Below are 27,784 nucleotides of genomic sequence, written 5' to 3' on the forward strand. Positions count from 1 at the left end.
GATACAGTCAAGATCAAGGGAAGTACTAATACCACTCTACAAAGCCTTAGTAAGACCACACCTAGAGTACTGCATCCACATTATAAAAAAGATGTTGAGGCTCTAGAAATAGTACAGAGAAGAGCAACCAGGATGATTAGGGGACTGGAGACTAAAACATATGAAGAACAGTTACAGGAACTGGGCATGGCTAGTATAGTGAAGAGAAGGACCAGGGGAGACATGATAGCGGTCTTCCAATATTTGAGGGGCTGCCACAGGGAGGAAGGGGTCAAGCTATTTTCTAAGGCTCCTGTAGGCCAGACAAGGAATAATGGATAGAAACTGAACGAAAGATTTAACCTGGAAACAAGGAGAAACTTTCAGACAATGAGAACAATCAACCAATGGAACATCTTGCCCTCGGAAGTTGTGGGAGCTCCATCAGTTGAGAAATTCAAGAAGAGATTGGACTGCCATTTGTCAGAAATGGTGTAGGGTCTCCCGCATGGGTGGGGGGTTGGACTAGATGACCTACAAGTTCCCTTCCAAATCTGATTATCTGTAATCTGTAATCTGTAAATCTGTCCCCTGAATTGTTAACAGAGTAGATTGCATCATTTGCATATTTGGCATAGTGTTTGGTTTTTCTGCAGTGAACATCCCTTCAATTAATCATTGATTGGATGGGGAACCAATCGCCATTGATGGAGTTGGTGCAGTTTTTTTCCTGTCTTCAGGAAACGGAGTGCTGTCTCTCTCTCTGCACCACCATGGCATATGTCATGCCAGAAGTCAATCCCATTCCCCATTTCTATTGGGTATGTTCTTAAACACTTTGATACAACTTCCTTCCAGGCTTAATTCCATGATTTTATCTTTCATCCCTTATCTCTGAAAACTGGTGAGTTTTGCTTACCTCTCCAGTGACCCCTCTTCTGAAACAGTGGGTGGTGAGTTTAAGTCATCAAAAGTTATTTTGCTGATAAATTCTTCTTTTTCTTCATTGTAAAGGGAATTCTTTTGAATCAGAAACAAAAAAAGGACAATGGCATATTAGAATAATGATAAGCAATAGGTATGTGCATATGGGTCAGTATGCTTGTATCAATATCACAGTGTATTTCCCACATACAGACACACACACACCTCAAGATTCAGTGTTAACAGAGGAAAATGCTTTCAGTATCAGAATGAAGAATAATAAATAATAGAAGGGAATATAATAGGTATTAACTCAGTATTGCTACCGGTTCTGTGGCTGTGGCTTGGTGGCTGTGGCTGGGGAAGGATATTGTAAAATCTCCAATCCCACCCCACTCCAGGGGAAGGATACTGTAAAATCCCATTCCCTCCCCATCCCACTAACCTCATTTCCAGGTCTATTCTCCTATGCAGGGCAACAAAAGAACACCCAGCCAATCAGCTGGGATTCGGGAGGCAGAAAATAGATGGGGGAGGGGCCAGTCAGAAGTAGTATTTGCCGGTTCTCCATACTACTCAAAATTTCCGCTACTGGTTTTCCAGAACTGATTAGAACCTGCTGAATAACACCTCTGTGTTAACTAAATAGGAACAGACTAGACCTCCTGGTAGAATTATTACATTTTCACAATCTATGCTGTAGCTGAACAACGGGTTACAGGAAAATGTCCAGAATGTATTTTAATATATTCTATATTCTACATATATATTAAAATAATATATTAATATATATACCAGTAATATATTATAGTCTATATTAATATGTTTTAATATAGTCTATATTCTAAAGACCCCTCACATCCTGGCCATAAAATGTTTCAACTTCTACCCTCAAAATGACACTATAGGGCACTGTACACCAAAACAACTAGACACAAGGACAGTTTTCCCCCTAATATGATCACTCTGCTAAACAACTAATTCCCACAACACTGTCAAACTATTTAGTAAGATTGTATTACTATTATTCTTCTTATCCTTTCTATTACCTATCTCTTCCAACTTATGACTATAACTGTACTGCTGTATCTTTACAATTTATATTGTTTTATTTGTTTTCTAGTATGATTTGATTGCTTATTAGTAACCTATGACTATCACCAAGTGTTGTGTATTATGATTCTTGATGAATGTATTTTATTTTTTTCTTTATGTATACTGAGAGCTTATGCACCAAAGACAAATTCCTTGTGTGTCCAATCACACTTGGACAATAAAGTATTCTATTCTATTCTATTCTATTCTATTCTATTCTATTCTATTCTATTCTATTCTATTCTATTCTATTCTAATAACTTTTGCACCTAAAACAACCCTCACAGCAAAAATTTGTATGGAGAAACATCATTTCGATTTAAAGAATGTCACTCCAAACCTAACATTTGACAAATGATGATTGGAGAGAATCCACAACACATATTTCATAGATCTGTAAACAAAAACTGGGCCAATCTTTTTCGTAGATTGGAAAATGAAACTTATTCCTCTGACCAGCTGGAAGGCTAGAGATACAGCCACAAGGGCAGAAGCACCAAAAGGAGAGAATTTCAGGGATAAAGGGCTAAAAATTCAGCATTCACTGAATTTTTAGCATTTTTTTTTTAAAAAAAAGACTGACTGGGCAGCCATCAAATTTTGACCCAGAACTCAGAGGATCCTGGAGGACTACAGATGACACTGCGGTGGGGAGGGGTTTGAATCCCAACTACGTATTTTTCTTTTTTCATTTGTGCTCCATTTTTAACCACCTTGTCTTATGAAAAGGATCGGGACATTCAAGAGTTTTCAAGTAGCTTGTAAACTTTTGGCTGACGTAATAAAATTATTGCTTCGGAATCAGAATTTTGATATTTGTTTTCCCAATTGTCAGCCCCTGTATCTTTTTAGTCTCAAACTTCTCAATTCTTCAAACCTCACTCAATTTACTACCCCACCCGCAGTGAAGAAGTCACTGACCTTAGGAAAGGCATCCACAAAGCTGGTGTGTTTTGGAATTCTCCTAAGCGTGACATGGCTTGGTTCTGATAACATCTTTTTTCCTTCCTCTGTCCACAGCTGGGCAAGAAAGAAAATACTGGTTACAACTAATCCTTGTTATTGATTCCCAGAACTGGAGGGGGGGGAGAATACTGCTTGCCATTTTTTTTTCATTTTTAAAGAGAAATGAAGAAAAGCTTAGGGCATTGTTGTCTAAAAGCCATTACATCTTTCATGAAGGATAAGCTTTATGAAGAATAATTGGAACAAGAAACTCCCACCCTAAATGATGCTGTTGTAAAAGTACGCAATCACAAAACCATACACACTTATGACAGCAATTGCAGCATCCCAGTTGCCATTCTTAGGCATATTCCCTATTGTCACAGCATCCCATGGTCACCTGATCACCATCCTGACAGCTTCCAGATTGATTTTATTTGTGGAAAGCTGACAATGAAGTTTGCAAATGGTGATCAGGTGACCAGAGGGCATTGCAATAGCTTCAACTACTTAACTACAAGGACCCCATCAGTGCCATCATAACTTTCAAGTGGTCACCAAATGGGTAGTTGTTCAATAAGGACCACCTGTAATTTCGTTCTTATAGGTGGCTTTCAAATTAAGGAATCTCTTCTCTTTAGAGCTACATCAGGGGTGTCAAACTCGCGTTGCCCTAGTGCCATCATGTGACACATCATGACTTTTTCCCCTTTTGCTAAAACCGGGCGTGGGCAGGGCCAGCGCATGACGCATCCAGCCTGCAAGCTGGGAGTTTGACAGTTGTGCTTTAGAGCTACATTTTAGCAAAGGGTGTTAGAATGCATGCCTTGATATTTTATTCTTAATTTATTTTATTCTTTCATATTTTTACTAGGGTTTTAATCTTTTAAAGATGGCTTTACTGACTCTTTTGGCATTTTGTGCTAACTTCCAGCTAGACAGCATAGAAAAGGAATTAAAAGAGTCTAGTATCTTATTTCTTATAGGGTAAACTACTGTATATTATTTTAATTAAGACACAGATGCATTTTATTAAGGGCAAAGCTTATTCACATGCTGGGTAGAGATGATCATGATTCATTAAGTTTCCTCTGTCCCGATGAAACAGGAGCAAACGCCAACCAGCTTTCCTTGATATATAGATGAGACATTGCAATTGTAATGGCCTCTGTAATGGCCTCTTGTTTCCCTGGTCTTCCCTGGAATCTGAGAATCTTTTGACATGAGGTCCTGTGAAGTGAATCTCTGTTCTGCGAACCAAGTCAGCCTCTCCTATGCTGGCTCCTTTACATGAGATGTTCATTCATGGTTTGTTTAAACCAGGGTATATTGAATAAGCTATAAGGGCTGGATTCCTTGATTGCACTAAATCAGGAACTGGCAGCCTTTTAGTATACTACCGCTGTTTTTTATCACTTCAGAGGTGGGGAGGCGAGGTGGGGGGAAAGGCAACTTTAATGGTATAGGGAGTAGATGCTCTGCCCAAAGCAAGCAAAATAGTTTTTGACTTAGCACAGTTTATAGACCCCAAAATGCAGGTGCTCCAGAAATGAAAAATGAAAATTCAAGGTTCAAAGATATATGAGAAAAGAAAAATCAAAGGGTTTTTTTCTCCACTCAAGGAAATGCAGTCTGTTAAAGGTTGGACAAGAGGTACCTTTTTGTTGAAAGGACAATAATGAATAAATATAAATCATTAAAAAAGAGCTTGAATTTTATGACTATTAAGCCCCCCCCCCCTTTTTTTTAAAGTCATCTAATAAATCTTGTATTCAACAGGAAAAAACAACTTCTAATGCATTAACATTCTGATCTTCCTGTTTGGATTTCCTGACTAATGGTTTCTGTTTGTTTGCAGCAGGAACAGAATCTGCCATCCACCTCCTCTCACTCCCCTTTTTAGTCATGTTAAATTGATGTGTCAAGAGAATAATTATTTCATCAGATCCCAGAACATGAGGTGCTTTGTCTCCACCTCTTATGAGCTGTGGTTTGCTGAGCTGAGTAGCTCTCTGTGCCATTCCCTTTTGAATCATATGCCTTGCACACGCAGAATTCTTTACAACCCCAATTCAGAAATATTTTGGACACACACACACAAAAGTGGTTACATTTTGCTCAGACAGCTACGTTCCATTCTTCTGGACTCAACTTTAGATGGATGAATGAAAATCAGACTCTAGTGATGAATTTATCCTTACACAGAGCTTCTTCCAAGAGCTCAGTCGAAGTGGTCACTTTTTACTTGCGTACCAAGAAAAAACTGAAGTGGCAGCCCCATTGTGAATCAGAGACATCCTTGTTCTGGCTTGCAGCTCCAGGGCATATTCCATGAAGGGAAGGACCTCCCCTCCCACATTCCTGCTGGAAAAAATATCTACCTAGCAGCAAGCTACAGCAGTTCCAGAAGGGCATTTACCCCAAGGTCAGGACAACTAAACAACAGCTGGCTGATATACTGGAGTAGGGTAGAAGGGAGCAGTAGAGAGCTCTGTTTTCTGTTCCTCTATAAAACCTGACTTGTAACTTCTGATCAGCTATTATTCAGGTTGATCCAGGCCTCAGAGCAGAGATCAGTTTGGAGATCCGGCTGCCAACAGAAAATGGGATTGGGCAAGGATCCATTCGAAGGGCCGGTGAGATAGAAAAAGCTGAAATATATCAACATGAGTCACTGATATAAGAAGAAAAGGGAATGTTTGGGAAAATATTTTGAAACAAGGTTCCTCTACCAAAGGAATGGTCTCTCTTTGATCCAAAAATGGTACCAGAAATACCAGAAAGATGGCAGAACTGCATTTAGTGAAGAAAACTCAGAGGAAGAGAGACCATCCAGTTCATAATGAATCATATCTGGAGATGATGGTGAAATTGTTCCCAAATTGTGTTGCTGATAAATCCTTTTTAGTCTGCCTCTCGGGATATGTATCTATTTTTTGACTTGACTTTTTTTGATATTTGGATTTAAGGATATGCAGGCTTCATTGGAGAACTAGAAAGTCATGGAACGGTCAACAGTCAGTGAATACTCCTTCAGTGGTATCCCTAAAAGATGGACATGTTTTCAATGTAATACTTCATTGTTTCCTAGTATGATTTGATTGCTTATTGTACCCTATGACTATTATTAAGTGTTGTACCAGATGATTCTTGACTCTTGATGAATGTATCTTTTCTTTTATGTACACTGAGAGCATTTGCACCAAGGCAAATTCCTTGTGTGTCCAATCACTCTTGGACAATAAAGAATTCTACTGCAAGTCTATTTACTGAATTGTTAAAAAAAAATCCTATATTACCAGCCATCTCCCTCTCCAAGAAAATTACCGTTAGTAAAGCATTTCTCTACTGCTCACTATCTATTCAGTTCATTTGAAACAGTAGTTCTGATTTTCCCTGAAAAGCTGTGTTCTTTTCTACAGTACTTCAAAGTTCCACATCTCAGCTGCTCACCATGTTAGCCATTACAAAAGATAATCTTCAAATTCCTCTGCTGTTTTTCAAGATCTCCTTTTCTCCCCTCTGTTCTTCAACTGCTGCTACATGTGCACAAGAATGAACGTTTCCTGTGTGTCTTTAATGGAAAATAATCAAGATTCAGCGATCAATGGATGCTTGCTCTGTCAAAAACCAGAAAATATACAACACTTATTTCCTTCAGAATGTCAGCAGTTCCTCCTTTAGAATTCCTTCTTCTGGCCACCTAAATCTTCTCGAAGTAGGCTCAAAATACCGGCATCATTATTTCATAACTCTCAGCCTTCCTGAAACCTTGGAGAACTTTCCTCCAACAGTGACTAAAATCTTCCTCAGTTTGTCTTTCTCCTTCCTCTGCAATTTCATTTTCTTTCTGTCTGTCTAGCAGTCTAGCAACAGGGGCAATCACATGTCTCCAAGCCTTCTTCTTCCCTATGAATCTTTCTTGACTTTCCCTCCAGTGCCAACTAACTTGACCACAGCCAATTTCCTTTAGCAATCCTTACTCAAGCTGCTTGTGGAAAAAGAAGCAATAGCAGGAAAGGTCTACTTACCTGCATCCAAGCAGTAGACTGAGGTGGTTCTTCTCCAATCACTTTCTGAACGCTTGGAGTAGGGGCAAGGGGAAGACTTGAGCAGAAGAAATAGCATTGGACCTTCCTTTACCCTTTACTAACTAATGATTTCTTGGAGAGTCAGCCAGGCCTGGAATTCTGCCTAATTCTCTGCAAGATTTTTCAGTTCTGGCAATGCCTTAATAGGACTGATGTGTTGATTGGCAAAGTGGCTCGATCTCTAATTAAACTTTCAAGAAGGAGAGGAGGAAGGGGAGTTATGCTTTTTCCAAATGTTTATTTCCCTATTTGATAAGGAAAAGCCAAGTTGCCTAATTAAGAAGCTGGTTAAATGCTGCTATTAAGCTGATAGTGTATTTTTCTTGGGAAAATAAATTTGAGGAGGGAATAACTTATGTGTCTTTAACAACATCATATTTTCCATCTTAATGTCATTAGATATTTTAGCAATATTGAGTTGTGATGGAGTTTGTTCCATTTTTGTTTTTCATTGTATCATATTTATATTTCTGCCAGGACTGAAATTAGGGTAGAAAATTACAGTAAAATACAGTATGTCAAGTTATCTAACTCTGCCCAAGAGCTCTGCTTCATCATGTCATCACTAGTCCTTTGCCACAATCCTTCCTTTTCCCTCCCAGCCTTTTTCAACAGTAAAAGTAAGAGCACCTTCAGGTTGCATATAATGGCTGGTGATTCATGACACGTCTGTTTCTTGACAAGATTATAGAAATAGTTTGCCATTTTGCCCTTTTGGAGGTAAGTTTTTTAATTTCCAGCCTAGCCTACATCCCTGGGACTCTCCCACCTAATACTAACCAGGCCTGCTTAGCTTTCACATGCAGATAAGGTAAGACAGTTGTTGCCACTGATGGATGTTTATACATTTCTCCAACAGGAATGGAATTGACTCCATTCATCTGAAGGTCAATCTGTTTCTTCTATTGCTTTAAGTACTGAGTAGTTCTGAAAGAGATTTTTTATTTTCCTTTCTTACTGCACAAATGAATCACAACCAAGTGAGTCCACCTGTAATTTATCTTCTCTCCCTCCCTCCTTCTCTCTCTCTCCCCACAACCTTTGCAACTTGGCAGCCCAGGTGGAGGTTGGGGAAGAGGTGAACTGGGCTGCACGAGCTCAGCTCAACTTGTGTGAGCAGTGGGCCAGCGTGCACACATATGCGTGCACAGCGCAACGTGCACAAGTTGAGCTCTCTCTCTGTGTGCGTACATGTGCCAGCATACTGCTTATGCAAATCAAGCTGTGCACATGCATGCACATCGGCCCATCATTTGCAGATCCCAGTTCTGAATAGGTCACAGCCTAGAAGTGGCCCGCAGTCCAGGGGTTGGGAACCGTGATCTATCTTCTATAATCTACAGTATCTTCTATCTTCTATCATGCCTGCCTGCCTGCCTGCCTGCCTGTCTGCCTGCCTGCCTGCCTGCCTGCCTGCCTGCCTATCTATCTATCTATCTATCTATCTATCTATCTATCTATCTATCTATCTATCTATCTATCTATCTATCTATCTATCTATCTATCATCTCTTTATTTGGATCATGATGAATGAGAAATGCACAGTATTTATTTCTGTTGCTTCATATCTTAATATTTTTGTCTTTCTCTTCCGTGGCTTACTGTTTCACTCTTCCATTTTAGTGTTTGACAAAATATATACATTTGCATTCCATTAAATGAACAAGGGGTTCGTAGTATGATGGCATAAACCAGTTAGTTCCCAATGCTCAAACTACTTGTTTAACTATAGGTAAAAATGTGAAACTGTATTTACTTTACATGTCTGAACCTGTCTTCATAAATTATTGTCACATTTTTCCTGACAAATTGAATTCTCTTTCCAAATACAATGATTTTTTTAGAATTGTTATATTAATTAAAAACACGCCCAGGAAGGAGATATATTTGATAGGCAAGCTTCACTATTGATTCAATCCCTACCTAGAAGCAGACACTGGGTTTCTTCCAAAATTTCATTAGCCAACCTTTATTTACACAACAACAGTTTTTCTCATCCTTTTAGAATTGCTCTGGGATGAGTAAAACTTCAAAATTTTGGAACATGTTTTGGGAGCAAAAGTTTGGAGAAAAAGTTAATAGATGGATTGACGGTACTGGATTAAAGCAATACATTAGAGCTTGGGGTACAATGTGTGTGTGTGTGTGTGTTGTGTTTTCTGTAGAAACCTTTGACTCTAGAGACCTGGAAACGGTGGGCACATCTGTCATTTTGACAGCATGTCTTAAGCATTCTGAAGCACAATTCCAGATGTGCAATTGTTGCCACTGGAAATACTACAGTATTTACAAAGTATCTTCCATATTGGGTGAGATCAATCATCAAACATATATTTACAAGAAGGTAAAATGTTGAAGTAAAAATTACAATAAAGATTATCTTAACATCTAAAAATATGGAGCAAAGAACCATATACACATACAGTATGCTTGAAACAAGTTAAACAATAGATGCTAGAAAGAAAGAAAAAGTGTAGTGATTAATGTACTGGATATGGATCAAGGAAACCTGTTCATTAAAATATTTTTTAAAAAAAAACATTACAAGTTCAGGCAGGATAGGGAGCCAAAGGTATCATGAGGAGGATCCTTTATAGATTTCATAAGCAGTTAATTTTCTACAGGACATTTCAATCCATTAGAAAGCTATTTTTCCTCCAAACAAAATCAGAAATTGATAAAAGAAACAAACCACAATGAAAATATTATTTAATGATTTAAAATAAAATTGAAACAGAGAATTTTTTGTTAGGTAAGGCTCCTACCTCAAAGCTCTCATGTGCTAATTTCCTCTCTTCAAACAGAGAAATTTCAGACTCAGTATAATTTTCATCATCTAATTTTACTCCCAGGGCCTTTATTTTCTGCTGCAAATTATTGATGTGCAAATTCAAGTTTGTGAGTTCATTTTTCAGATCTTCTATCTCCTTTTCAAAAAGACAGACAAAAGCATTTGAGAACATGTGGACATTGATCAAAATGTCAAAAATCAAAATATTCTGCAATACTGTATGGTAGTGATTAAGGTTGAGGGAGCCATGTTAGTGTAGTGGTTAAGGCACCAGGGTAGAAACCAGGAGCCTGTGAATTCTAGTTCCACTTTTGGTATGAAAAATGGCTGAGTGACTTTGGCTCAGTCGCTTTCTCCCAGCCCAAAATGTCAGATGTGGGTGATAAGCTGTTGTAACCAATGGATTAATGCTTAATTGATCCAAACAAAGCACTCCTGCACTGGTGGGGAAATGTTAGGAAACTAAAAAAAAATGTAGTGTGCTGAACTTGGATCAAGGAAATCTGTGTTCAAATTCCCATTCAAAGTACAGCTATATCCATGGTATCAATCTTCAGGCAAATATTGCTGGACGCTCATTTACCTTTGCATAATCCTCCTTAACAGCTTTCAGGTCAGCATTCAATTGATCTACTTCTTTTTGAAGGGCTTCTTCATTAGGGTTCCTAAAAATAATATATTTCTTTACACAACTATTGTGGAATAAAAGAAAACAATGTTTTTGCTTAGCATATAATTAGTAATTTCACTGCTGTTGTTGGAAGGGTAAAAGCAGCAGAAGAACCCATCAATCAAGGTCTGTGTTAACAGCCGTTTAAGCAGAAGGCTTTGCCTTCACTGTGGTCAAAATGGCAACAGGATTAAGCAAGCTTCATTGTCACCTGTTTATGCAGAGAAGGTAGGGATTTGAAGGCTACAATGTGGAAAAGCTCTCCTATCCGTATCCACATGTCTTTGAGGCTTGTAGTTGGCCCTTCCTGTTTTTCTGCACTAGTTATAGCTTTGCTAACATCTATAATAAAACTACTTCATCAAAGAATCTCCATAAACCTATTTCATCATAGACATATGTCCTTGAATCATTTCCTTCTACCTTCCTTGGGTGAAGCCCAACGTTCTCAGGGATCACACATATGAATGTATGCTTGTAAACCAGTTGGGGGACAGGAAACCACAAGAATTTGTGTAACCCATGTGGAGATACTCTTCCATTATTTAAAAAAACACACACATGACTGGGAGGACAGAGAACAGACAATAACGAAGTCAGTGTCATAGCCCAAGATTAAATAGAATTCCTCAAAGTTCCTGATTTGCATCACAAAATAGGTGCAAACATTGAGCTGAACTCCATGTTTGATCCCGTAAAGGGGTCCTTTTGAGCCTTTTGAATCTGACATAGCTTTTTTATAGCTTAAATAAGGTGGAAACCATCCTCGTTCTCCACTGCAGTCCCTGAAAACCATGCCATGAAATTATGGGACCGCGTAGAGCAGGTTTTCTCCATCTCAGCAACTTTAAGGTGGCTGGGGAATTCTGGGAGTTGAAGTTCACACATTTTAAAGTTGCTGGGATGGAGAAACCCTGTTCTAGAGGATCCAGGTGATCTATTGGGGTGACAAAGGGAGGGGGGAATAAACCAAGTTTGGTTTCCCTTTACCCCAGAAGTAGCAATCGACAATGAAAGTCCAAAACGTAACCAAGAATTGAAATCACTAAATGCATTGCAGTTTAGGGTTAGCAATTGAGAGCCAGTATAACTGTTAAGGCATTGGATTTAGCCTGGAGAAAGTCAGGTTTAAGTCCCAGTTTCATAACTGAGATCATCTAATAACTTTCTATTCTATTTAATCTGTTTAGGCCAAGATATCTCACAAAATTGTTGTGGGAATAACATTACAAGAAACCCTGGCAAGCCATCTTCAGAAGAGGCAACATATATAAAATACTGTAAGCAACAGAATCTAACTTCTTTACTCTCAACATTTCCTTTATCCCAGTAACATATAAGTATTCTGGGACCTCACTCCTTCATTACAATATTGTATAGCCTAGATACAGTTGGACTAAGAATCCTGTGATTTATTTATAGGAATAAACTTTGCCCGGTTCATAGGCAGCACTGATTTATAGACCTATATAACATATCACATCTGAAGTTCAAATTCTCAGAAATAATAGGGAGAAGCGATTAGTTGTAGGTTGAGCCTACATTATTTTCTCAGTAAAGGGAAAGTCTGCTTTTATGAATGTGTTGGGGAATTTTTCCTTCTTCTGGAATAAATTCCTGAATTTTAGTGAGTAAAATTGAAAAGTATTATGCCTGGGTTTAGATAACTGCTCTGGACACCTTACGGGAGCCTGAAAATAAAGATGTTTTGTTTAAAAAGGACAAAGCTGTAATTATCACCATTAAATCAATGAAGTCACTACTGTACTCTATATGCTTCGGAAACAAATTGTAATGTTCAAAGGAGCTTACTGCTAGAACAATGTCACTTCAAACTTCATTGAGGTTATTTCCAAATCTCCAAATGAGCATAATAATAAATCATCCTTTATAAATAATAAAAGATTCTTTCCAGTCAAGCTATATTTGACAGGGCCAGACTTCTTTGCTTAAGAAACATACAATAGGAAGAGGTTCCCATTTTTAAAGCAAAAGAAATATATTAGCAAATGAAACAGAATGCAAATTAATCCCACTGTTTTGCTATGGAGAGCCTAGCCAACAGAGATGGACTGCTGCTGAGTGTTTAGTTGTTACGTATAAGCTGACAACCGTTTTCTGAGGCTCTGTGGACAATGACAGCAGACGCAGTACTACTAGCCAGGACCACAAATTGCTGCTGCTACAAATTGTCCCCCTAAAAAGTGTGGAGTATTTTTTTAATGTATGTACACTAACAACATCTCAGTTTTTCCTCTTCTGCTTCATTGTTTCGTACAGAACAGTTTTCTGCCTTCTGTCTCTCCCATGCCTCTACATTTTCAAGAGAAAGTGTTCAAGATTATGTCTAGTTCAGATTTTGACAAAACACAAATGTTGGTGGAAATACAGTGCACAGGTATACCCCACTACATTTGTATTTCCTCTTCCTCTTCAACTGCAGTTCCATCTCATTCAAAAAAGAATTCCACATTTCACAAAAGTTTTTCTACTGTGGAAGATGTGTAGTTCTTCTAATGGATAACAGCTATTTTGTGTATTCTTTTCAAAGAAAGAAAACTCAAGAGCTCTTTAGTCAACTGGTTTCTTATACTGTTAACAATGACAACTCTCCCCTTTAACCATGTACTGTTGTGGTACAACAGACCATGTCTGTGGTAACTACATCCATTATTCATGCTTGCTTGATGGCCAACCTGATCAGCTCATATCCACTTGAGATGTCATTCATGTACTTTTGTTTAGAATGGTGAAGGCTCCGAATAACAATTATATGCTAAACAGTTACTTGTGACCCACAAAGGTGTGGGGGGAAAATGAAAATTGAATACTGATGAGCATGTCACATTAGTAAAAAATAATGCTTTCTGAGAGCCTCAGAAACCTTGTTCAGGTACTGTTTATGGCTTGCTTCTTTGGGACATCAGCTCTGCAAGATTAATATTATGTCTTGCAGGATTTTTTGCAATAGACTTTAACCCCAAAGCAGCGTAAAATCTTACTTAGCTGCCAGATCTAAAATGTACAGCTTAGAACCAAGTCTTAAGTGGCATTTGAGAAAGGCAAGCAGATTAATCAAACTAGAAGGCCAAGCCAGAATATTTTACAAAATCATTTTCCAGAATCAATTTATTAGACAATAGATAAAAAATTACTTACACATTCGCTGTTTGAAAATAAGAAATCTTCTCTTACAGTGTACTTTCTATTGTTGCATGCATGACAATTATTCAATTTGCCTAAATATAACTCAAATATATTATGAGATGGATGGATACACACACACACACACACACACACACACACGCGCGCACGCATATGAACGACATGGGTTTTTTTTCCTGCATATTCATCCAAGCTTGACAACTTTCTACATCTAATTATTCCCACTTAGTAGGAATAATTAGGAATTTCAAGGAAGGATTTTTCTCCAGCAGTCATTCTTCTGATTCACCTAGTACAGCCATCTCCAAACACGTCCTCCAGATAAATTCAATTCCCCAGTCTCCACATCTCTAATATCAATTGTTAGGACCAGCTGCGAAAAGGTGACTGTGCCCATAGAAGTATTTTTCCCCAAGATACCTCAGTGACTATTCTGTGAAACAAAATTAAATGAGGCAAGCCAGAGATAAGCTATGTAAACATTGTTATGCTGTTGGACAGCTTCAACAGGCAGAAAGTTCACAAAGCACAGAGGCCAGCCCTGCTCCCTCCTGTTGACTTATGGCACAGATACAAACAATCCAAGCAGCATTTTATGACACAGTGTCAAATTCCCCTGAGCCCAACCTTACATCATAACCAATCTGTCATTCCCACCCCCATCACTACTGCCCTTGATAATGAAGGTGACACGGTTTTCTGGTAATCTATACAAGTAGTCCTTAGCTTATAACCATTTATTGGGATCAACTGTGGTCATAAGTCAAGGACTATTTGTAATTCTCCAAGACAAGTTTTCATGCAGGTCTGTGCTTTGAGGCTGGACAAAGTCCAGGTTTTAGGAAAGTCCAGCTTTCTGTAACTCACTTCTTCCCCAGTCCTTTATGTTTTGACTTCACAATTTCCTGTAGAATGTAAGTCAGTCGGTCAGATGGATACTTTCGGGCAACACTCTTCAGTCCTTGGATTTCAAGATCCTTCTGATGCAGCAAAAGGACCAGTGAACGATAGTTGTCCAGCAATTTGGAATCATGAAGGGTCTCTCTGTTAAGGAAAGAAAGCCCAATGGTTATCATATTGACATCCTCAAGGAGGAGCTCTTTGGCTTAAGAGTAGGATAGCTAATCACTTGTCAGAATAAATATAGATAATAGGGTATTGCTGCACCAAATAATTGGAAGTAGCATGAAGGAAGGGACATTTCTCCTCGTTCATAAACCACAGGTTCTTCTTGCAGACTGGTGGGCATATCCTTTCTGAGTAGATGCTAGTGGCAAGGCTAATTCAAAGCATCCTAAAGCCCCAGGAAGGATTTATATTACATATCCAGGACAAGAGAACATTGTCATCTCCAGCATACCGTAGGACCAATTTTACCAAATGACCGTTCATTGCCTGAAGCCAATGATCATTTCCCCTGCATCATCTCTAGTCTGAATGTTTGAGGGTATTGCTAAGACATACTTTTCTGCAATGGAAATTAGATGGTACAGTGAATTCTAGCCTGATTTATTTTCAATATTGAGAGAGGTTGTGGGGTTTCTTTGCATACCCAGAGAAGGGAAGGAAAGAAATATTCAGTTACTCTCTCTGAAATCAACCAGCCAAGAAGACATATTTATTGTTGCTATGAGAACTCCGTTACTGTTCCCTAGCATCAGGTGGAAACTCCCCAAGGCAGCTCTTAGTTACTGCCCTGTTTAATCTCTGTGTGGCAGGAAAAGGGTCATAAAATATACAGATCAAGTGCCTACCTGGATTTACCTGAAAACAGACAATCCGGGATAATTTTGGTCGGCTACCTGGATCATATTTCATTTTCTTTCTTTTTTCCATCATGGGACACTATTTTATCTTTTTAATCAATTTGCTTGTCCTGAACCTTCACTAAGATTCAGTTGTTCCCAGGTCATTATCAGTATTGCAATAATGGACAGAATTGCAGTACTTTTTGGACAGTCAAAAATGAAGAATCGAATCCGCATAATTACAGTCCCCATAAACTCATTTGGTGACTTTAAGCCACTCACTAGTTTGTTGTGAGAATAAAAGGAGAAAGAAGCCAAACCACACCTCCTTGACCTTTTGGGGGGAAAGAGAGGAAAATACAGTAAATAGAAGAAAGAAATAACTCTATAAATTCAATCTCAGTGTTCCCATTTAGTTAAACTAAATGCTGCAGCTTAAAGTAGCAATTAGCTCTAAGCAAAAATAATGTTATTGGATAATCATTTGTCTGAAGTGGTGTAGGGTTTCCTGCCTAGGCAGGGAGTTAGACTAGAACAGAGGTGGTATTCAGCAGATTCTGACCAGTTCTGAAGAACCGGTAGCGGAAATTTTGAGTAGTTCGGAGAACCAGCAAATACGACCTCTGACTGGAGATTTTACAGTGTCCTTCCCCTGCCAAGCCCGCCAAGCCACACCCACAGAACCGGTAGTAAAAAAATTTGAATCCCACCATTCCAAGGTTCCTTCCAACTCTGTTATTCTATTCTATGTTATTACTTGAAAGATTCCTTGCCAATGTTTTTGGAGACCTTATTGAAATGGCTTGCTGTTGCTTTTTTATGGGATCTTTTATTCCCAAGCCTAAATAACAGCCTTGGGATTTCCTATCCTACATCTAGTACATTGCTCCTATCCCAGTACTAATCGGGTCTGATCCTACTTCTCCCCTCCCCCTTTCAGGGTCAACTTGGTCACCAGGTACCCTCAGTCCCCTACAAGTACAGTCCCAGGGGATCCTTTTTTTTTACTCTTTGCAACTACCAGATCCACATATGAGGAAGGCTTAGAAGGAGAGCTGGCCCAAACCAGATAACCAACAAGTTTTAGGCTGGACTTAACTACTGCAGCAGAGCTCCTGAGAGATAATCTCTGAGGGAACATGCTCTTCAAGAGTCAGAAAGACTTCTGTTAAGCAGGAAGCTGCATATTAACCTGTACTTAGCACAATTCATACAACACATTAATCAACCAGCTTGATTAGCAAGAGTGCATAGATCCTCATGTCTATCTTAATCTGGCCAAAGATTTGTCTACTTGAATCACACAAGGCTACTTGAATCACACAACCTCAATTACACAAGTTATTTGAAGTTTATACGATAGAATTAGCTTTTGATCTTCTGAGGTAAAAAGCAGGCAGGGCTGGATAAATTGGTAGTGTATCATCTCATTAAGCAGGCTAACTGGCTTAGTTTATGGGGGGAGGGGCTGCACCCTAATTCCATGTTGGCATTGTGAATACTTGTTGGTCATGTCTCTTCCCAACTAGTGTGTGTGTGTGTGTGTGTGTGTGTGTCCGTGTCCATTTCTGTGTATGTCTCTGTACATGCATTAAGACATTTCTTCCTGGCCTCCCATATGTTGGATTAATTATAGCTTGCCGGCTATTCTTAGCCCTCTTCAACAGCTTGCTATTTCTCTTTCCTCCCACCTCCCACCAGGGTCAGCTTCTGGGGCTCCAACAAGCAGCAGTTCCACATTTTCTGGGCTCCTCAAGCCTCTACGCTTCTTCTACCTGTCTCCACCTGTCTCCCATTCCTTCCCCATGATCTCATCAATCCCCCATCTGGTGATTTTGTTTTGTCTTGATATATTTTGGTTGCCATGGGGAAAAAGCAGGGAAGAGAAGGTATGCAACTTTGGCTGCTGGATCAAAAGACATATCAGGAGTGTGTGTGAGGGAATTAAAAAGGAAAGAATTAGCCTTTTCCCCTAGGACAACCAGATGTAGGCTGCGAAAATCTGGGCAGTCTCTAGATGGCAGAAGAGACCTACAGAAAGATTGATCCCTCTGCTGGTCATCTGAAGTTTTGCCAGCCCTATTCTGCTCCAACCCTCCTTCAGAAGAACAAACTTTCCCCCCCACTCAACTTAGCCCTCAACAAGGGAAAGAAATTAAAGTCCACAAATTCTTCCTTTTGCGCAAAAACAGCATAATATGTACTTCTTTTTAAAATGACAAGTACGCTCCTATAACTTTTATGCAAACTATAAAATAATCATTTACCAGCAATTCAAAGGACTTTTTCTTACCCAGAGGAAGGAATAGGTTTCTGTAGTGAGATAAGCTAAAGCTTATTCCATATCCGAAGCAATACTCCACTTGCATTGCTCTGTGTCCAACCAATCCCAGTCCATAGTCCATAAGCTATTTTGTACTTTGAGCTAACGCTGCAAATATCCAAATGCTCATTAATGGTACTCCAGATCTTTGCAGCCCAGAGGTGATAGCCCTAGCCAGGTTGTAACACAGTTTAGTTTTGGACCATGGGTTACTGTGTGAATCTGGCCTCTGTAGATGGTAAACCAGTTTCTGGCTGAGTGTGAGATAAGATTATCCAATGGTGGTTTACTCAGCAAAGTATGACATAGTTTAGTGAGATGTGTGAACTCACATGGATGATAAGATGAGCTTGCTGTTGCCAGGATCCCTGCTGATTTCAACATTACTGATTAGAAATCGTGTTACTGATTTGTTTTATGAATGTTCTGAAAGAATCGGTATGTGGACAATGCTTACCTCTGTTTAAAGACTTTGGAACCCGAAGAAGCAGTAGAGAAGTTTTCATCACTTTGGCTTCCAGTCCCAGGGTAGAACATCATGCTGACCCTGGTAATGTAGGGTTTCTTGTTTTCTTCCCACTGTACACCATGTTTGTTGGTATCCTCTTCATCTTCTTTTTGAAACTCTTCTTCAGCCTTCCTAGGAGGATTTGTCCTTCTTTCCCTTGGATAAAAAAGAAACATGGAATGAATATATGGCTTTACTATCCAGGTATTCTGACCTTCTCCAACTCAGTGCCCCTCAGCTGTTTGGATTATGCAAGGAACCGTCTTTTCTCAGTAGTTTTTCCCCACCCAATCCAATCCAACAGGTTGAGCATGCTGCAGGTCCCATCATCCAAGGAAAGTCAATTGGAAGGGACTGGAAGATGTGCCTTTTCTAGGGTAGCCCCTGTCCTTTGCAACATCCTTCCTCCAGAGAAGGATGGCTCCAGTCCCATTGGCCTTTTGTAAGGTTTTAAAAACATGGTTATGTAGCTGGGTCTGAGGTCCCAAATGTGTTAAAAATCCCATGTCTTTGCTTTATTGACAATTGTTATGATAATTTTCTTGGCAGCTGCATCTATTTATTTTGTACTGTTTCTAATTGTTTTAAAACTATTTGCCACTCAGAGTCCCTTAGCTGAGATGGGAAACTATAAAAATTAAATTAATTAATAAAAAACAAAATGCTGTACTCTGGATTTGCATAAACTTTGGGAAGAAATCTAGGAAAGTCAAATAAAAATCAGAATACACCCTTAATGTAAGCTGGCAAGAAATTTTTATGAACATTTGTAGGTAGCCACCAATTTTCTGATTATGGATTCCTTTTAAAAAAGTCGCTGTCTCCAGCTCTGTTCTCAGGGAGAGAGATGGGTGGGGGGAGAAAGGGAGAGAGAGAGACTTTTAGCTTCATGCAAGGAAAGCAGCAGAAGCAGCAGAAGTCTTTCTTTCTCTGCCCCAAACTCCGCCAGAAATGAGTCATTGTGAGACTTGTCGTGCCGGTGCAGCCTCTTGGAGCAGGATGACTTGCAGGGTCCTAAAAACTCATTTCTGGCGGAGTTTGGGGGAGAGAAAGAAAGACTTTTGCTGTTTTCCTTGCATGCAGCCAAAAGCAGAAGAAGAAAGAAGTGGAAAGAAGCAGCCTGGTGGCCAGGCCAGGCATGTGGGGCAAATGGGGCAAAGTTCTCCCCCTCCACCCTTTCCCCCCTCCCCTCACTACCTCGTGTTGTTCACAATGCAAGCAACATAAGCCTTGTGTTCCCACAGGCCATGTGGACGGCACATACTTGTGTTACCACGCAGCCTGGATTAATTGCTTTGGGAGGTGCTTTGGGGGTGACATTTCTCTGTGGACCACCAAAATTTTGTCACGGACCACCAGTGGTCCCCAGCTGAATGGTTGGCAACCATTGTGCTAGAGTTCTATATTGGTATCTTTTAAAATGTATATGCAGTATATATGACATACACTAGCCTATAAATAATTGAACTGGACTTCAAATTGCTGAGAGACATATCAACCAGTTCAGTTGGTAATACTGCTTTTATAATGTAAATAGAGGAAAACCCAAGGAATTCCTTACTAAATGTGAAAAAAAATGCTCAAAACCAGGGCTGTTTAGAATTTAAACAATAACAACCTAATGTTGTGTCTACAGGCAATGAAGGAGCAGAATATTTTATATTCTTAGGTTCAAAAATTCACAAAGAGTTTGTTAGTAGCCATGAAATAAAAAGACATCTGTTATGAGACAGTTAGGAAAAATATAAAACTGCAGAGACATCACATTGACCAACGAACAGTCAAGGCAATGATTTTTCTAGTTGTAACAGCTGTGAAATCTGGTGTGTTTGAAAACCTGAAAGAAGAAAAATTGAAGCTTATGAATTGTGGTGCTGGAGAAAATTGTTAAGAATATTTGAACCACACTCACAATTCATTACTAGTGTAAGTAAAACCATTGAAAGCATTAAGAATAAAACTAAAACTTAAATGTTTGGAGCATGTAATACAAAACCAAGAGTCATTAATAAAGATCCCATAACCTGGAACAATAACAAGGCTATCAGAAAAAAAGCTGTCAAGGAATAAGATGGGTGAATGTTATCATTGATATCAGAAGGACAAGCTGACAAGAACTCATAGAAGCAATTATCGACAGATAATGCTAGTTAAGTGAGCAACAATGACAACAATGACCTTAAACAATGTCAGTATCATGCCTAGAATGTGTTATAAATAGGCGCTGTGAATGCTGTCTGTCTGTCTGTCTGTCTGTCTGTCTGTCTCTCTCTCTCTCTCTCTGTCTCTGTCTCTGTCTCTGTCTCTGTCTCTGTCTCTGTCTCTCTCTCTCTCTCTCTCTCTCTCTCTCTATCCATCCATCCATCCATCCATCCCTGTCTGCATTCTCACCACTATTTATTGCATTCCAACATGCTGTCTGCATTATTATCTCATAATTCTATCTTTTCCTGTGACGGTTAAGTTTTATATTTATCACAGGAGTAGATAAAGTGCAACCTCTTTAAAAACCAAACTTTTGGGGGGGGTTTTCTCAGAGGCCGGAAAGACAATCAAAATATGAGAAAATCTGTTAAAACGGGGGCAGGATTTCCCAGGATTTCTGCTAGGAAATACAACTTTGAATTCTGATAGCTTACTGGATTCAATCAACCTTCAAATTCTAGCCTTGCCAATTTATCTCCCACCATTTTAACCCCAACCCATTCCCTTTTAATCCCACCTGCAAAAGTGTAGTTACTTAAGCCAAAAAGCTGCCTGACCACATGTGCTATAATAAAAATGTAAAGTGCTATAAAGCTGGAGCAGGGGGTTGGTCTAGATGACCTAAAAGATCCCTTCCAACTCTGTTAATCTGTTAAAGAAGCTGTTAAAGTTCTTACTACATGGCAAGATACAGTATCTTTGACATTGCTAAGGAACACTGGCAATCCCAGATACATTCCATGAATTTTCAGTAATTAGTTTTCACCTATTGCTTTGGGAACCCTAACAATTCCGGGCACATTCTATACATGCTTTAAAATCCTAGAGTAAACCAATGAGTTGATAACTGCAAAATGTACAGCATAATCACTGTAACTAAGCATATTCAAAAATCTGTTTAGGCTGCAATCCGATAATTGCTGAACTAAGTTGTCTCCCATTCTTACTTCCTGTAGGTAGTAAGTGAAAAACAAGGATTACCTTTACATAATTGTTGCAAAGGCAAGACTCTGCTACATCTTTTTTTTTTTTAATGTCACACAGAGTCTTGAGATATTCATCTTGCTATAGTAATAGAAATTAAATTTGTTAAAAAAAATAGTTTGTATGGAATCTTTCTTCTCTTCCCTATTGTTTGCCATAGAACCCAAACCCCCAAATAACCTCTGGGTTTGTGCTTCTCCCAAATAAAGTGTTCCTTTTTTATCCCCTGCCCTTTAACTCACATTTTATGGCTGCTGTAGCCACTTGTAGGGGATGCACTAGAAGCTTTATGATGCAAGTCCCATTGCTTGCAAGTCTCTGTCCCAGAGTCCTAGGAAGGTCTTTGTTGAGGTCACCATGGTAACATAAGAAAAGGGAGGGGGGACCAATAAAATCTGTAGCAAGAAAGGAGATTGGAAGAACCTTATTAGAAGGGGTTTAGGCCCCTCCTGGGAAGCAGAACCCATAGGAGGAATTAACTCTTGATCTGTTGGGCTGATTGAACCATTGGTAAAGAAATGACAATGGTATTTATTAGTTCTTGCTCATATTGTCGTCCTACACTTAACCACCCTGGTTTCCAGATTCATGGAGCATAGAGACAATCATTTGCTTCATTTGGGTCATCCCTCAAGACCTAGGTTTGCAAGCAGTGAGCATGCAAGTGCCCTCAGCCTCATCTGTGTAGAAATGGTGCCATGAGCGTTAAAAAGATGTGACTGCTATACCTGTGGGCTCATTCACATGTATAAAGTTTGACCAAATGCATGGTAAATGTGAATGTCTTAATCCAGTGAAGTGTGATGACCCGTAGTCTCTCAAAATAACACAAAACCTAAAACATATATTAAAGTCTGGTAAGGCCTTCAACTTAACTTCACTGTTTTATTAAGCACAGTTTAAAGTCACAAAAGTAAATAATGAGGCAAATAGAAAACCAAAACAAACCGCATTGATGAGAGTTCCGAAGCAAGCCAAGATAACTAATCATAAACTCCAGGAAAATAACTGAGAAAACTCCATGGGAAGAACGCCAGCAAAGATAAACCTCTTTCAAGGTGAACACTAAATTGACTCTTGAAATTCTAACTGCGCAGTTGCAAACTTATATACATAGCTCCCACCTGCAAGTCACGAGGAGGATCATGGTAATCTCCTCTTAAGTAGACCTCACTTTTCCCTGATCGTCTCCTCCCTGCGTGCCCTACGATGGATAAGGGATGGGCTTGGGTCCTCCTCTGACTGCTCAGCCAGTCTTTGCCCTTCCCCAGCCTCCTCCACCCCCTCTGGAGCCACACTCCCACTCCCTGTTGGCTGTTCCTCCTCTTCCTCAGTCAGTCTCCACCAGGGGCATGACATGAGGGGAGATATCCTAGAAAAGAAAGAGGCTTTCGTATTTTAATGTGGTACAGCCATTTTAGTAAATATAATAATGTATACTATAATAGTGTATACTATAATGTTATGGTAAGTACTATAAGAATTCATTGTACTATAGAAACATTTTAGAAAGTAATATATGGGTTTCTTTATAAATATTTGGGGATAAGGTAAAATTTATCCAGTCAGGGATTCCAAAGAACTTCAAAAGGGCCTCTCTAAATGATAGGAATGGCTGATACATTTTGAGGCAGAAGATCCAGCCTTCCCATTCACTAATGGGATCATCTGTGTGGCTATGATTGATCAGGAAGAGGATCTTGGAATGACAATGGATATATTTCAAAGCAAAAACATCAACACAAGTTGTAGCTGCTATAAAAATTGATGAATTCCATGCCTGGAATTAATACATGGAAAGCATGGAAAATAATACGCCCAGGATAGCAATTACATTGTATAAATCAATGACGCAGCAATATTTGAAGTATTGTCTTTGTTCCAATCACTCAAAGTGATGGAAAAAGTATAAAGCATGGCAACCAAAATAATGAAAATACTTCCTTGTTGAGGATAGAGTTCAGACTGAGGCCTTTTAACTTGAAGGAAAGGTAGGCAAAAGAGGCACAATACAAATGTGTAACAAACACATGACTGATGGATTGAGGACTATCAAGTTGGTATTGACTCTCCGTGACATTAAAATGTGGTTCCAGAAACGTCTTTCTCACTTTCATAATGTCAGAACTCACCTCCTCCCCACCACACATTCAAATCAAGGACTAAGGATGCCTGTGGGTTCACAAAGGTCAGAAGAAGGTATACAAAAAAGAAAGTGTTAAGCTATCTTTTTCAGAATAACAGGAGCATCTCAAGGCTTGTCATGCCCCTGGTGGAGACTGACTCTGAGGGAGAGGAGGAACAGCCAACAGGGAGTGGAAGTGTGGTTCCAGAGGTTGTGGAGGAGGCTGGGGAAGGGCAGAGACCAGCTGAGCAGTCAGAGGAGGACCCAAGCCCATCCCTTATCCATCCTAGGACACGCATGGAGGAGAGGATAAGGGAGAGACGTGGTGTACTCGGGAGGAGAGGGCTTTGATCCTCTTCATGGCTTCAACTGTGACAACTGAATAAGAGGACAGATATGCGTACGGGCAAATGCTGGAAACAAAGTGTGGAAATATCTCTAGTTTATGGTTCCTCTCTGAGTTTGGCATCCTTCCCAGTGTGTGTTCTGTTATCTGTGGATGTCCTCCAGCCCTTATCTTGCCTGGTTTGTGTTGCTTTTTTCCTCCTTCTTGTAATTGTTTGTGTGGGAGTTTTTTGGTCTTCTGTCAATTCGGAGCTTGGAAGCAAAGTGAAGGAATAAAAGAGGCTTCACCTGTTTTCTGTGACTGTGTTTGTTTTGTATCCCACCCTGGGTCATCACAAGGCTATTAAAATGGGGTTCTTCCTATTTACATGGATGGAATTTTTCAGTTAAACCATTTTTGCTTAATCAAAGCTGGTTTAAGCTTGAAATAGCCTTCTAATGCTACTTGGCTAGATTCCCAAGGCAAATACTTTTGCTGAGCTTGCAAGGGAACATGCCATATTGATAAAGCAGCCAAGGTAACACATTACTGAGAGTTAGTTGTTCAAAGTAGCTGTATAAGTCTGCAGCCAGTGTGCAAATTTAATAAAATCAGCCTAAATTGATTTTTAAAAATGAATTATTCCTACGCTTATTTAACCATTTCCTCATCAGTCCATAAAATGCTGTGCCAATATGACATACAGTGATTTACCGTCTCTCCCTATTATCCAATTTAGTCTCTATCCCTTCTATATTCAGACGTTCTACATGCATTCACGTGCTGCTGTCCACTTTGCTTGTCAAAGTGAATATATGTACTGTTAGCCTGTTCCCTTCTCATGTGGCTCCTCAACTTAAAACGGCTTTACTGTGTGGTTAAAGAAGTTGTCCATACTCAGACTAGCTCAATTACCAGTAGTTAAATGTGCAAGCCACAGTGTTACGTTTCCCATATTTTCAAATTATCACAAATTATTGCCTCTTCCTCCTCCTCTAATTCCACCAACCTTTCCTATCTGCATTTTATTGCAAACTTCTAGAACCCGCCCCTTCTAATTCTGTGTTTGACCATTTTCAATCTGGCTTCTACTTCAGTACTTCATTAAAACTTCTGCAAGCACTATAGTATTACTAAAGAGTTCTCTTTTGGATATGCTCTTCTCTTTTCCTTTCAATAGAGATGATAACCGTCTTGCACACACACACACCCATATCTTTTTTTTTTTTTTAACTCTGTGCCTTCTAGTAGAGGGCAACTTCCAAAATTTCTAGAAACCTTGGCTGTTGATTTGATGCATCTATAGGAGCTGTGATACGAAAGATCATTCTAGAATTTCTGTGATTGTAGACCTCAATTAATTTCTCACAGATTGAGTTGACTCTAGTGATTTTGTTTGAGGAATCCCTTTGTCCTTTGATTCTCTTTTACTGTCCACATATTGTTTTTCATCTCTTCACTTCTCGTGGTGTTCAGTATGACTTGTTTCTAATAGGAAGCTTTATCTCCTTTCTTGCAACTTTTTGTGTCTCCTTTTAAGGAGCCTTTCCTTTATACTTCTTTGTGTTTCTGCATCCTGCCAAAGATTTATGGCCTTGGTGGCTTTTTTTTTAACTTTCCCTGAGCATCCCCTGATCAGTCTATTCATGGATGGGCTTCAAAAATCTTAGCCTGGTTGCTGGGTGGGCATGGCCATGGCAGGCATGACTTACTGGACCTTTCCAGGAGGCCTGTTTTTCACCCTCCCCAAGCCTCCACGTGGGCCCTGTACTTACCTGGCATCCGAAATGGGCTGTATGCGGTTAGCCGAACTCCGCAGAATCCTAGCTAGAGGATCACACAAACCTGTGCAAACCCATAGCATCCCATCCCTGAGCCTATTATTACATTATATTCTTTCTTCCTTTGAACACTTAGAAAATGACAGAGGTCCTTCTTTGTACTTCGTGGAAAATGAACAGAGTATTGTCAAAAAATTGCCATGCTTCTAGGAGCTGGTTTGATGTAGTGGTTAAGATGAAGGACTTGAAACTAAGAAGCTATGAATTCTAGTCCTATGGAAGTTGCCATTCTCAGCCTCAATTTACTCACAGAGTTGTTGTTATAGGGAAAACAGAGGAGGCAACATGATGCCTTGAGTGGTACAAAGTAAAAGCACCTAAATAAATGAATAAAAATATTTCTGTTACAACTTTATTATAAAGAATGCCAGTTTGGCCTAGTGGTTAAGGCACCAGGCTAGCAATTGGGAGCCTGAGTTCTAATTCTGCCTTAGGTATAAAAGCCAGCTGAGTGACTTCAACCCACCTCACAGGTTTGTTGTGGGGAAAATAGGAGAAGTATTAGATATGTTTGCCACCTTGAGCTGTTTATAAAAATAATAAAGATGGCATATACCTTCCTTCCTTCCTTCCTTCCTTCCTTCCTTCCTTGGCATACCTTGCAATGTTTGTGGAATATGCAAAACAACTGTGTGCATTTCATATTTGAAATGCACACACTTCATTTCATATTTGCTTGAAATTGGACTTTGACAGTACAGAAACAGCCTAATTTCAAGCCGCAGCTTCAATCCTCTAGCCATGGCACAGATTTATTGGTTTGTAAGTTTTTTCTTGCCATCTGTTCCTCTGCTATGAAATTTGCTATTTGCTCCTTGCTATAGTGTGGTCTTGGCTGATCTTGAAAAAAGTTAATGTGGGTCAGAGCCAGGTAGCACTTTGAAAAAAGAGAGCCCTCTATACGCATACTGTTATGCACATTTAAAAGGAGCAGGGCTTCAATTCTGCTATTGGAACCACCTCCTGCAGATGCCTGGAGTGGAGGTAAACTATTTCCATATAGAATAACTGCTAAGGATACCATATGGACTGCATCCAGGTACTTAATTAGATTTGGGACTTGGTTCAAGAGAGTTTTTATCTTTCATTCCTCTTGTATATGTGGTTTGTAAATGTCCAAATACAGTATGCCAGGAAAAGAAAAGAGTTTGATTTTGAAATGACAGCACAAATTGCTGGTTCAGGTTTAAATTAATTTTCATGTCATGCTATATGGTTCAACAATGATCTCTTTATTAAACCACAATTGGATAGGTTCCCAGAATACAAACCACAGTGTGTGAGTTCATGTATCACCTTAGCCAAAATCAACAACCAGGTTATGGCTTAATAGGAGGTAATCCTACAGGTTTCAGAAATTGCCCATTAGAATATCTTAGGTTGTTTTCCAGAATTTGTACAGGTAGAGATAATCCCCAAGACTCCTTCTACCTTATTCTCCTTTATTTAGTATTTCCTGATCTTTATCTTCTTAGCTGAATGAAGGCTGATCTAATGTTGATCTAATGTTAAGGTTTAACTTTACTTCTTTATACCTCTTTCCTTTAATCTTAGAAAAGAAAATACAACAAAGCATATTTGCAGCAAGTTGTCATTTGCTTCACATCTGATCTGAATGCTACTTTATCCCATTTTTGTGTTTACAACAATGGAGCATTGAGCATAAAGGATCACAGATTTCCACATTAACAATTTCAGTTGGTTATGCAGTGCTAGAAATTCAATGCAATCTTAATGGGGAATCTTAACTCTTGGCTGTATTGTTATTTATTTAAATAAAACAAATGTGATGTTAGATTTGTAGGAGGTGAGTAATTACAGTACGTTTGTACAGCACATTCTTCATCTCTTCTATATAATGAGCAAAGAAAGCTGGCATTTAGTCTTCTAAAAATATCAGTGTTGTTTTCTTTTTTCCTTGTTGCAAATAAATGCTAAAGAATGTGGAAGCAGATATGCATACTCTATTCCAAACACAACACCAAGAGATGCAATATCTTTATAAGCCAATTGCTTCTGTAGAAAATTGCTGCAAGCTTTCAAGTTTCAAGAAGTCTTCATCAGG

At 39.2% G+C, this 27,784-nt stretch overlaps 1 protein-coding gene across 1 annotated transcript; it reads right to left on the reverse strand.

The window, feature by feature from the left end:
• Positions 1-841: 841 nt before the first annotated feature.
• On the reverse strand, positions 842-25,742 carry LOC148128086 (uncharacterized). Its single transcript, XM_087928707.1, has 7 exons — positions 25,654-25,742; positions 18,189-18,395; positions 14,528-14,704; positions 10,409-10,490; positions 9,800-9,961; positions 2,920-3,018; positions 842-999 (listed from the first exon to the last, which is right to left on the reverse strand). The coding sequence occupies exons 1-7, from the start codon at positions 25,740-25,742 to the stop codon at positions 895-897; spliced, it is 921 nt and encodes a 306-aa protein (XP_087784833.1). The 3' UTR covers positions 842-894.
• Positions 25,743-27,784: the final 2,042 nt, after the last annotated feature.

Source organism: Pseudonaja textilis, chromosome 1, assembly GCF_049901715.1.
Source record: "Pseudonaja textilis isolate UNSWEBS1 chromosome 1, rPseTex1.2, whole genome shotgun sequence".
NCBI lineage: Eukaryota > Metazoa > Chordata > Lepidosauria > Squamata > Elapidae > Pseudonaja > Pseudonaja textilis.